The sequence below is a fragment of the Mytilus galloprovincialis genome, chromosome 8 (assembly GCF_965363235.1).
Source record: "Mytilus galloprovincialis chromosome 8, xbMytGall1.hap1.1, whole genome shotgun sequence".
Classification (NCBI taxonomy): Eukaryota; Metazoa; Mollusca; class Bivalvia; order Mytilida; family Mytilidae; genus Mytilus; species Mytilus galloprovincialis.
This window is the reverse complement of record NC_134845.1, coordinates 8,194,154-8,207,780: the sequence shown is the minus strand read 5'-3', so window position 1 is coordinate 8,207,780 and position 13,627 is coordinate 8,194,154. Positions and strand designations below refer to the sequence as shown.

At 34.0% G+C, this 13,627-nt stretch overlaps 1 protein-coding gene across 1 annotated transcript in view; it reads right to left on the bottom strand.

Annotated features, from left to right (window-relative positions):
* The window catches only part of LOC143084985 (phosphoribosylformylglycinamidine synthase-like), a 95,544-nt gene that overhangs the window by 35,951 nt on the left and 45,966 nt on the right, over window positions 1–13,627 (bottom strand). Inside the window, exons 14-16 of the mRNA XM_076261101.1 lie at window positions 12,152–12,232; window positions 5,696–5,800; window positions 3,764–3,889 (exon numbers count right to left, since the gene is read on the bottom strand). Of these exons, the coding sequence (XP_076117216.1) occupies window positions 3,764–3,889; window positions 5,696–5,800; window positions 12,152–12,232 (312 nt within the window). The remainder of the gene's footprint in view (window positions 1–3,763; window positions 3,890–5,695; window positions 5,801–12,151; window positions 12,233–13,627) is intronic.

The window sequence follows — 13,627 nt, the reverse complement described above, 5'->3', positions numbered from 1 at the left end:
CTTTAAATTTAATTCGGAGCACTCCCGCTTTGGATAAATAGGTTTCATGCTGAAACAAATATTCTCACAGATATTTACAAAGTGTGGTGGGTGCTTTTATGTTTAAAATCGTTATATACAGGTTAAGACTGTGATTTTAAAAACAAATGTTGATATCTTTTTATAATGTTTACAAAAAAAAACGGTGCGGGAAATGGACATGATTACATTTCCGGATGCGGGAAGCGGGAATATAAAAAAAATAAAAAAATTCTGTTTTGAAAAAAATAGGTGCGGGCGGGTCCGTCGAACAAGGAATCAAATTGGTGTGGCCTAATGGGTTAAGGGATTTTTTGTTCTGCTGAATATGTCATTAAAATTTTCAAAAAAGTTGCATAAATTTGCAGTAAATTTTCAGTCAGTTTTTATACGACCGCAAAATTTGAAAAATTTTTCGTCGTATATTGCTATCACGTTGGCGTCTTCGTCTGCGTCGTCGTCGTTGTCGTCGTCATCTGCGTCGTCGTCCGAATACTTTTAGTTTTCGCACTCTAACTTTAGTAAAAGTGAATGGAAATCTATGAAATTTTAACACAAGGTTTATGACCACAAAAGGAAGGTAGGTATTGATTTTGGGAGTTTTGGTCCCAATATTTTAGGAATTAGGGGCCAAAAAGGGCCCAAATAAGCATTTTCTTGGTTTTCACACTATAACTTTAGTTTAAGTTAATAGAAATCTATGAAATTTTGACACAAGGTTTATGACCACAAAAGAACGGTTGGGATTGATTTTGGAAGTTTTGGTTTCAACAGTTTAGGAATTAGGGGCCAAAAAGGGCCCAAATAAGCATTATTCTTGGTTTTCGCACAATAACTTTAATTTAAGTAAATAGAAATCAATGAAATTTAAACACAATGTTAATGACTACAAAAGGAAGGTTAGTATTGATTTTGGGAGTTTAGGTCCCAACAGTTTAGGAATTAGGGGCCAAAAAGGGACCCAAATAAGCATTTTTCTTGGTTTTCGCACCATAACGTTAGTATAAGTAAATAGAAATCTATGAAATTTAAACACAAGGTTTATGACCATAAAAGGAAGGTTGGTATTGATTTTGGGAGTTTTGGTCTAAACAGAATAAGGGGCCCAAAGGGTCCAAAATTAAACTTTGTTTGATTTCATCAAAATTGAATAATTGGGGTTCTTTGATATGCCGAATCTAACTGTCATGTCTGTGTATGTAGATTCTTAACTTTTGGTCCCGTTTTCAAATTGGTCTACATTAAGGTCCAAAGGGTCCAAAATTAAACTTAGTTTGATTTTGACAAAAAATGAATCAGTTAGGTTCTTTGATATGCTGAATCTAAAAATGTACTTAGATTCTTGATTATTGGCCCAGTTTTCAAGTTGGTCCAAATCGCGGTCCAAAATTAAACTTTGTTTGATTTCATCAAAAATTGAATAAATGGGGTTCTTTGATATACCAAATCTAACTGTGTATGTAGATTCTTCATTTTTGGTCCTGTTTTCAATTTGGTCTACACTAAAGTCCAAAGGTTCCAAAATTAAACTTGGTCTGATTTTAACAAAAATTGAAATCTTGGGGTTCTTTGATATGCTGAATCCAAAAATGTACTTAGATTTTTTATTATTGGCCCAGTTTTCAAGTTGGTCCAAATCAGGATCTAAAATTATTATATTAAGTATTGTGCAATAGCAAGTCTTTTCAATTGCACAGTATTGCGCAATGGCAAGAAATATCTAATTGCACAATATTGTGAAATAGCAAATTGTTTTTTAATTAGAGTTATTTTTCTTTGTTTAGAATAGTAAGCAAGAAATATCTAATTGCAAAATATTGTGCAATAGCAAGATCTTTTTTTAATTGGAGTTATCTTTCTTTGTCCAGAATCAACTTAAATCTTTGTTATATATACAATATACAATGTATATTCACTTTTTACTACCAACTGATAAATTAAAATAATCTTTACCATTCAGTGATAACAAGCAGTTTTTTTACATCTTAATATTTTATGATGTATTTAAATGAGTAGTTATTGTTGCAAACTCCATTAGAAATTGAGATTAGTTTTGGAATAAGGGAAAGGGGGATGTGATTAAAAAAATTGGGTTCAATTTTTCTCATTTGAAATTTCATAAATAAAAAAAGAAAATTTCTTCAAACATTTTTTTGAGAGGATTAATATTCAACAGCATAGTGAATTGCTCTAAGAGAAAACAAAAATTTTAAGTTCATTAGAACACATTCATTCTGTGTCAGAAACCTATGCTGTGTCAACTATTTAATCACAATCCAAATTTAGAGCTGAATCCAGCTTGAATGTTGTGTCCATACTTACCCCAACCGTTCAGGGTTCAACCTCTGCGGTCGTATAAAGCTACACCCTGCGGAGCATCTGGTTGTAATTTTGTGCAATGCAAAGGATTAAGTTCGGTAAGGGTCATATATGGCCATGATTATAAAGTTCAATGGTACAAGATAAAAAATGTTTTGTTGTCTTTAATACATGTGAAAAAGTTAAATAGAACTAATTGTGTTAAAAAAAAAAAATATTCTGAAAGTGTTGATTTTCACATTCAAAATAGGTCAAATAAGGAGATTTTGACGAAATTTGACAAAATTGCCTAGATTATAACCACATTTAGGACTAGGAAACATTGAGCCTAAGCTTTGACAAACTAAATATTAAAGTTAAACATGTAAAATATCATTACAAACATTTTTTCCAAAGATCTTTTTTGTTGACATTTCACTATGTTTCCTGTCCAATAGTCAATTGAAATTTACCACTTTTGCTTGACTTTTTGTTGAAAATAAAAATGAGTACAGTTTGTGACGTCATCAGTAAAACGCAGTAACGTTAATTTTCAACAAAAAGGCTTATTTCCTTTCTAGTCAATGTATTAGCTATGATTCATTGTGATATTTGTAAACAAATCCTAGTTTGAAATTTAAGCTAAAAATGAGGGCCATTTTAGGGCCTTATCGAATCTACTCCTTTAGGTGACACAATACCAATAACTCCCTCCAATTTAGAACGTATGTGAAAATAGGCCTACTCGGACAAAAAATAGTGCATTTGATGTCATTGTTTACTTAAACTAACCAACAAATTGGCAAAAATGAAACTTTTGGTGTAAGAGAAATATATTAAGACCATTTTGAGCTAAAATTTACTTGTTTATGAGTTTGCATTCAAAATTGAGGATTAATGCACTCCATAGTATACTAGTTTAAGATTTCCAGACAACCAGGGGTTATTTTTAGTGGTACCTCTATTTGGGAGACCTCTTCTTTCTAATAAGATTTTAAAAATCTGTTGAAAATTGACATGTAGAAAGCTGATACATGTACAATTCAGGATATACCTGGTTTCTATGGACTTAAACTTAAGGTAAAATATTTAGAAAGCTGTGAAAATTGCAAAATTTGGTTGAACAGATAGACACTTTCAATTGGTGGTATGACACCCTTAAGTGTACCTGCAAGTCCCAACTATGTAATATGTCTTAAATTTTTAACACCTTTTATTTTAATATTTATATGGTTCTATCATGGCTCAATATTTCTAGCTCAAAAATAGTAATTAAATAATAATTAAAAAATATTATTGAAGTGTCTGTGTTGCTCCTGATAAACAAGGTCTATGTTTACCTTCAACAATGAACAATAAAGACAAAACCATGGAAGAAAAACACAGATACTAAAAGGGAAAGGTCAGCTGAAAATAAATTATCTGAATTATCAAGTGTTGACCTTACCTTCAGATCTGTTATACAGGCAAACACCAAATTAGTGAGAGCTTCCCCGACAGACATCCTTGCCATACACGCTGGATCTATCAAGCCTTTGATCGGTTGTTCTCCTATAGCAGTTGCCGATCCTACCTATAAAACCATTAACATTAATTATTTGATTAAAGTTCAGATTCCGGCTTTTTCAGAAATTCCATTTATCTAAAATATGATGTTTTAAAAGGATAAAATGTTTTTTAAGTTGCTGCAAAGATATAAATACATTTCCTATATACTCAGCCTTAAGAAGTTAATGTACAAATTTGTATATAGCCATTGAAAATATCATATTTTGTTTTATATCAAATTATGAGTAGAATTGTGTGTGCCTTATTTATTATATCTATGTATAAACTGAGATGTATTTTCTTTAAAATTGTAATATGAAATACAAGATGTAGTTTTTGGGTTGTTTAGCTACTGTTTCTCCACGTCTGTGAATATTTACACAAAATATATGATTGGTTTTTTTTCAAATCTCTGTTCATGATGAAGTGTCAGGTAATGATGAAGTGTCAATTAACACTGAACAACTGTAAATATTTTTCATAAGATTACCTCAAAAAATATCTGAGACTACTTCCTTGTCCCTTACTTTCATGTCCATGTTTATATGAACATCTAGCTAGGTATTTAGTTGTATCTGTTGGTTAAGATATAGCACCACTAATTCGGTCTCAGTCAGAAAGCAAAACACAGAAAGTAGTACATACATAACACAAAAAAATTCCTTTCCATGGATGTAACTCTCGAATTATTTAGAATATTTTAGCTAGATAACTGGTGATAATTGGAGAACACGTTTTGCCATATAATTTTGAATAATGAAAACATTGCAAAAATTTTAAAGGAGGGTACATTTTGCCTGTTTGTCAGATTTGAAGTACCTGTTCTGATACATTGAAGTTCTAGGAACCAGTTCTTTCTTATATGCCATTAAAGGTATGTTGATTTTTTTCAGTACATAACACACTTAGGTGTTGCTGTGACATGCAATGTTGTCACTTTATTTAAACATAAGAAAAAGAGGTGTGCCTACTTGAAATTGAGGAATTTAATATAAAAAGCAATGGGGCCATGAATTAGTTGTTTACTAATTTTATTTTATTGAAAGATTTTGTTCTTGATTTGCTGTGTTTCTTTTTTTTTTCACCACCTCTTTCGCCAAAACAATATATTTTTTGCTATTTTTTTTTCATCAAATAATGTAAAGTGTTCCCAACCTGTTGAATATATTTCTTCATAACTACAGTTTGCTTTTCCGGACCATCGTTAATAAAAGAAGCAGTGGAGACATCAAAAGATTCAACATCTGTGTCGAAAAGTGGTTAATAAATCCTTTATGTCACATGTGAGGGACATCATTTAACCTTATCATTCAATCAACACCTTTATCAATTAGTCCTTTGTTTCCTACAGCTATAATATGCAATCAGCTGATTATTCATTTTCTGTCAAAATCTTAACGAGTCTAAGGTGAATTCCGAGTATTGTCTGATCAGGTAAACTCAGAGAAACCCGAAACAAAATAAATAAACAAGATGGATGAAATTTAATTGTTATATATATTTCTTTGGCCAAATTCTTACGCAAATGATGAATTTTAATATCCACAATTATTATTTTTTCGCAAAATGCAAAAACGGCGACCTGACCAGCGGAAACCCTGTTGATTTACATTTTGCTTTTTTGTGAGTGTGATAAGTATCCATATTATTAGATTATTAAATAGTTTTGTAAATACATTTGTACCACCTATATATGCTTTGTAGTATTGTTTTTTCTATAATTTGTCAAATAAAATATCATAACAAGACAAATCTTTATTTCTTCAGTATTTTTAATGTCTATGAACTATCCATTGTTGCCCTCCATTGAATCAAGACATAATGAACTTACTTTATCAAAATAAGACAGTGCTGTAACAGTTACATCAGCCAGCGGTGTGTGTAATGGTCTAACACACTGCTGCTGGGCAACTAGTCCAGTCACACATCTGTCTACCTGACTAAGACATAATGAACTTACTTTATCAAAATAAGACAGTGCTGTAACAGCTACATCAGCCAGCGGTGTGTGTAATGGTCAAACACACTGCTGCTGGGCCACTAATCCAGTCACACATCTATCTACCTGACTAAGACATAATGAACTTACTTTATCAAAATAAGACAGTGCTGTAACAGTTACATCAGCCAGCGGTGTGTGTAATGGTCCAACACACTGCTGCTGGGCAACTAGTCCTGTCACACATCTGTCTACCTGACTAAGACATAATGAACTTACTTTATCAAAATAAGACAGTGCTGTAACAGCTACATCAGCCAGCGGTGTGTGTAATGGTCAAACACACTGCTGCTGGGCCACTAATCCAGTCACACATCTATCTACCTGACTAAGACATAATGAACTTACTTTATCAAAATAAGACAGTGCTGTAACAGCTACATCAGCCAGCGGTGTGTGCAATGGTCCAACACACTGCTGCTGGGCAACTAATCCAGTCACACATCTGTCTACCTAAAAATAAATTATTGATTGATTTTGTTCACTTAATGTCCAGTGCTAAATCTTCAAAAAATGTTCAGGATGAGAACAAATTTAACAATACATGCATATCAATCATATCAATTAAAGAACCTATAGTGAGCAAACATGCATGCTCAAGACCCAAATATCAAAGGAACATGATTGCTACAAAGCATTAATGAGAATGAAATTGTGTGTCACATTGTTTAATTGTGGGAAGATAGTCAAAATATGGTAAAATCCCATAACTTTAATAAGAGTTGTCAAATGAAAATGGCAGTGTAATTTGGTCAACTACATAAAATGACAAACAATAGTATCGAATATAAGAGCTTTGTGTGTATCACAATACTAAAGAAGAGGCTCTCAAGAGCCTGAATCGCTCACCTTAAATTTTTTGCTTAAATCTTCCATCAATGATTATTTTGGGTTTTCAATTTATATAAATGATTCTTCGATTCTGTCATATCTTCTTCAAAAGCAAAAACAAGAGTGGACACACTGAAATGTCTCGTTTGTCTCGTGTTCATAATATAATTTATGATGAAAGTATAAATCAAAGAGCAGAATGCTCTGAGGGATACGATTGCCATATAGTTTTCATTGACACATGTAAAGCAGTTCTGCCAAACTTTTCATTAAGCAAATTCGTGAGATTTGGCCAAAATAGAAAAGATCAGAGAGGAAAAAATTGATCCAAGGATACTGCTGCAAAAAAGCATGAACATGCGTGAGTCTCACACATTTTTGGCAGCCCTGGCCTTGATAGTCCAAATAATTATGACGTCTTGAAAGGCTATTATATTTAAATTTTTTTTACACCTTACTTCGACGTCGAAATAAGCTTCAAAGAAAAAAATTATAATAGCCTTCCAAGACGTCATAATTATTTGGACTATGGCCTTGAAGGCATAAAACTTCGCTCAGTGCTTGGAGCACAAAAATCATGCTCGAAACAAGAAATCAAGCAATTTCATTGGAAGATTTTCGAGTATGAGTACAAAAAAACTGAATCGAAAGTTTTATGACCGCAAGTCCTGGTACAGCTGGATAGTATTATTTTCAAAACTAATTCAACTGCACAGGCAAAAGTAATATAAATCTGAATAGTCACTCAACTTTAAAAATAGCTAATCCCGGATACAAGTGTACGAGCAATGTACTTAGTGTGTTTTATTTGTGTGCTATCAATTCCAAGTTTACTTTCAACAGCAGTCACTGAGAGAGAGAGAGAGAAGGTATTTCACTTCATAGTTCGAGATTACTCTGATGTCCGACGGCTGATTTGCCAGACAAGCTGGGACCGTGGGGGACTTTTATACTTAAATTACAAACTTAAATAGTCCCAGTCCCATATATTATATCAAGTATTATTGGATGCCGAATTGAATTTTAAATAAGTGCCGATTTGACTAGATGACGATTTAACCAGGTGCCGATTTGACTTGTACCCAGTAATCTCGGGACTATTCACTTCGTATCTTATCACCGTTAATTCTAGGAGGAACCCCATTTCCAAGTCCCATATATTTATAAAATATTATTGGATGCCGAATTGACTTTTAAATAGGTGCCGATTTGACTTGTACCCAGTAATCTCGGACTATTCACTTCGTATCTTATCACCGTTAATTCTAGGAGGAACCCCATTTCTAACTCTTTAATTATTAATTTCCTTTGGGTCAGTGGGCATGAATCCTTCCGTACACACTCCTCTATTTAAATTGAGATCGTTCTTAATATAATACGACGTTTATCGACATCTAACGAGTTAATTTTTTCTTGACGGGAAATACTTCTGAAAGGGAGACAACTCGAAACGATAATATGGAAGACTCCATTTCGGCTAAAGGGGTGTTATAGGTAAAACTTCATTGATTTTAATTTAAATGATGCATATGATTTTAAATTATGCAACAACAATATTAAACCCTCAATAGCAGGCAGACATAGAAAGAATCCAATGAGTTTCAAATTAATTAATAAGCGGGGAATCCAGAACAACCACTCGATCTGATACCCCTTGAAATCAAGAAACTATACGCATGCGCATTAATACATAAACAAACCCGAGACTTGCGATTTGGAAAAGAACGTTTATTTAATTTATGATATGATAAATGAGTCTCAATTTCTTTATGAGAGTACAGTATCAATTTCATAACGGTAAAATATAGAAAACTCCACTTCAGATCTTATATGACAGAAATAGAATTATCGGAATTCAAAGAACTCTCGCATTTATCAAAACTGGGGAATTCCCTCTGACGTGTTTCTAAATTTATAAAAACACTAAATATAAATACTGCTTAATTCTGGTTTTCCGCGTTGTTAAAAACACGCATATAAGTCAAGGGAAAAATCAAACATGAAGATTATGAGAAGAACATTACAGGAAAGTTGTTTATGTTCAATCCTTTTGCTTGTTTTTACCTTTTAAAGAAAGACAATCATAAGAATCTGAGATGTTGCTGAATGTTTAGAATAAAACGGTTGATGTGAGGGAATGAGCCCTGAGTCAACGGTAAAAGTCTACAGATTGCTTAAAAGCAATCGTATCCCAAAAACATTGTATACCCCAAGCATTACATTATTGCTGTTTACAGTTTATCTACATCTATAATAATATTCAAGATAATAACCAAAAACAGCAAAATTTCGTTAAAATTACCAATTCAGGGGCGGCAACCCAACAACTGGTTGTCCGATTCATCTGAAAATTTCAGGGCAGATAGATCTTGACCTGATAAACAATTTTACTCCATGTCAGATTTGCTATAAATGCTTTGGTTTTTCAGTTATAAGCTAAAAACTGCATTTTACCCCTATGTTCCATTTTTAGCCATGGTGGCCATCTTGGTTGGTTAGCCGGGTCACCAGACACAATTTTTAAACTAGATACCCTAATAATAATTTTGGCCATGTTTGGTTAAATTTGGCCCAGTAGTTTCAGAGGAGAAGATTTTTGTAAAAGATAACTAAGATTTACGGAAAATGGTTAAAAATTTACTATAAAGGGCCATAACTCCTAAAGGGGTCAACTGACCATTTCGGTCATGTTGACTTATTTGTAAATCTTACTTTGCTGAACATTTTTGCTGTTTACAGTTTATCTCTATCTATAATAATATTCATGATAACAACCAAAAACAGCAAAATTTCCTTAAAATTACCAATTCAGGGGCAGCAACCTAACAACGGGTTGTCCGATTCATCTGAAAATTTCAGGGCAGATAGATCTTGACCTGATAAACAATTTTACTCCTCTCAGATTTGCCCTAAATGCTTTGGTTTTTGAGTTATAAGCTAAAAACTGCATTTTACCCCTATGTTCTATTTTTAGCCATGGTGGCCATGTTTTTTGATGAAATGGGAATTAAAACACAAACTTTATTCTAGATACCCTAGGGATCAATGGGATGAAGTTTGGTTTGAATTGGTTCAGCAGTTTCAGAGGAGAAGATCTTTGAAATAGTTTACGACGGACAGACGACGACGGACGCCAAGTGATGGCAAAAGCTCACATTTCCTTTTGGAAAGGTGAGCTAAAAAAAAAGAGTCTAAGTCTCATTAGTCCTGTCAAGTATTTAGAAGAATCAAAATGGTCAGCAACACATAACCGCTAACAGTTCTACCTTTTATGAGAGCTTTCTATCAAATGGTTTCAAGGGAGTTGCATTTAAATGTGTCATTGTTACATATTTTTGTTTTAAATGGTTTAAGTCCAAAGATGATATAGTCAATACCAGCATCTTCACCAATTACAACCCATTACAATCACAAGCAAAAATTCAAATTGAGCAAAATTTACTATGAAATAGACATTCTTAATATAGCTTCAACAAGAATGTGTCCATAGTACACGGATGCCCCACTTGCACTATCATTTTACATGTTCACTGGACCGTGAAATTGGGGTCAATACTTTAATTTGGCATTAAAATTAGAAAGATCATATCATAGTTAACATGTGTACTGAGTTTCAAGTTGATTGGACTTCAACTTCATCAAAAACTACCTTGACCAAAAACTTTAACCTGAGCTTCACACTATCTTCTTCTTTGTTCAGTGGACCATGAAATTGGGGTCAATACTTTAATTTGACATTAAAATTAGAAAGATCATATCATAGGGAACATGTGTACTAAGTTTCAAATTGATTGGACTTCAACTTCATCAAAAACTACCTCGACCAAAAACTTTAACCTGAAGCGGGACGAACGAACAGACGAACGGAGACACAGACCAGAAAACATAATGCCCCTCTACTATTGTAGGTGGGGCATAAACGAACGCAGACACAGACCAGAAAACATAATGCCCCTCTACTATCGTAGGTGGGGCATAAAAATTTACCCAACAGGATAGACAATTACAAGAAAAGAAATTCAATTGGTTCCAATAGGCTGTACAAATACACTATAAAGTTTAAAGGTTCAGGGTTTAAAACAATGGGAGAGGTTGATTACACAATATATGTAACTGAAATCAAAAGTGTTGCTGAAAACTTACCAAATTCTCTAAGGCTAATGGTAAAAAACAAATAGGAACAAAACACAGGTATCCTTGTTTCTCCTCTGATCTGTCAATTATGCAAATTTGCAGAAAACTTATTACTGAGATCAATCCATTGAGTAGCTATAGTCTTCACTATTTTTTTTAAAATAAATGTGTATTTTTTTCAGTGATACAAGGATCCAGGACAACTAAAAACAAAATAATATATCTAAGAAATCTCACAATTTCAAAAGCTTCTGATTTGTTTACAGACCATAAGATTTAGGCATCCTGCTTTACCAGAGTCATCTCAGATGAACATTTTAAGGGTTAGATATGCTATACCTGGTCACAGATTAAAAGCATTATACCAGTATCAATGATAAATTGTAAACATGGTAAAGAAGCAAATGTTCACTATTTTAAGGATTTTCGACCAAACAAAAACATCAGACATTTACAAATTTTGAGTTTTCTCTCAAGTCAAAACTTTGGTAGAAAATCATAAATGTAGAGACCATGAAATCAGCAAGAACAAGAATGTGTCCACAGTACACGGATGCCCCACTCGCACTATCATTTTCTATGTTTAAAGGACTGTGAAATTGGAATAAATTCTCTAATTTGGCATTAAAATTAGAATGATCTTATCAAAGGGAACATGTATACTAAGTTTCAAGTTGATTGAACTTCTACTTTATCAAAAACTACCTTGACCAAAAACTTTAACCTGAAATTTGCACTATCATTTTCTATGTTCAGTGAACCGTAAAATTTGGATCAAAACTCTAATTTGGCATTTAAATTAGAAAGATCATATCATAGGGCACATGTATACTAAGTTTCAAGTTGATTGGACTTCAACTTCATCAAAAACTACCTTGACCAAAAACTTTAACCTGAAGCCAAAAACTTTAACCTGAAATTTGCACTATCATTTTCTATGTTCAGTGAACCGTAAAATTAGGGTCAAAACTCTAATTTGGCATTTAAATTAGAAAGATCATATCATAGGGCACATGTATACTAAGTTTCAAGTTGATTGGACTTCAACTTCATCAAAAACTACCTCGACCAAAAACTTTAACCTGAAGCGGGACAGACGGACGGACGAACGAACAGACGGACGGACGAACAGACAGACGGACGCACAGACCAGAAAACATAATGCCCATAAATGGGGCATAAAAAAGCAACGTGTGGAAGAAAGAATCCAAGATCTCAAGGTCAAATTCACCTTACCTTGTTTGTTAGGTAACCCTTACTGACTACACTGAAGGTAAACATAATACTCTATCAAGGGCATCTTTCAAGGTCAGATTAACCTACCTTGTTTGTTAGGTAACGCTTACTGGCCACTGAAGGTAAATGTAATACTCTATCAAGGGCATCTTTCAAGGTCAGATTCACCTACCTTGTTTGTTAGGTAACGCTTACTGGCCACTGAAGGTAAACATAATACTCTATCAAGGGCATCTTTCAAGGTCAGATTAACCTACCTTGTTTGTTAGGCAACGCTTACTGGCCACTGAAGGTAAATGTAATACTCCATCAAGGGCATCTTTCAAGGTCAGATTAACCTACCTTGTTTGTTAGGCAACGCTTACTGGCCACTGAAGGTAAACGTAATACTCTATCAAGGGCATCTTTCAAGGTCAGATTAACCTACCTTGTTTGTTAGGTAACCCTTACTGGCCACTGAAGGTAAATGTAATACTCTATCAAGGGTATCTTTCAAGGTCAGATTAACTTACCTTGTTTGTTAGGTAACGCTTACTGGCCACTGAAGGTAAACGTAATACTCTATCAAGGGCATCTTTCAAGGTCAGATTAACCTACCTTGTTTGTTAGGTAACCCTTACTGGCCACTGAAGGTAAACGTAATACTCTATCAAGGGCATCTTTCAAGGTCAGATTAACCTACCTTGTTTGTTAGGTAATGCTTATTGGCCACTGAAGGTAAACATAATACTCTATCAAGGGCATCTTTCAAGGTCAGATTAACCTACCTTGTTTGTTAGGTAATGCTTATTGGCCACTGAAGGTAAACGTAATACTCTATCAAGGGCATCTTTCAAGGTCAGATAAACCTACCTTGTTTGTTAGGTAACGCTTATTGGCCACTGAAGGTAAACGTAATACTCTATCAAGGGCATCTTTCAAGGTCAGATTAACCTACCTTGTTTGTTAGGTAACGCTTACTGGCCACTGAAGGTAAACGTAATACTCTATCAAGGGCATCTTTCAAGGTCAGATTAACCTACCTTGTTTGTTAGGTAACCCTTACTGGCCACTGAAGGTAAATGTAATACTCTATCAAGGGCATCTTTCAAGGTCAGATTAACTTACCTTGTTTGTTAGGTAACGCTTACTGGCCACTGAAGGTAAACGTAATACTCTATCAAGGGCATCTTTCAAGGTCAGATTAACCTACCTTGTTTGTTAGGTAACCCTTACTGGCCACTGAAGGTAAACGTAATACTCTATCAAGGGCATCTTTCAAGGTCAGATTAACCTACCTTGTTTGTTAGGTAACCCTTACTGGCCACTGAAGGTAAATGTAATACTCTATCAAGGGCATCTTTCAAGGTCAGATTAACCTACCTTGTTTGTTAGGTAACGCTTACTGGCCACTGAAGGTAAACATAATACTCTATCAAGGGCATCTTTCAAGGTCAGATTGACCTACCTTGTTTGTTAGGTAACGCTTATTGGCCACTGAAGGTAAACGTAATACTCTATCAAGGGCATCTTTCAAGGTCAGATTAACCTACCTTGTTTGTTAGGTAACGCTTACTGGCCACT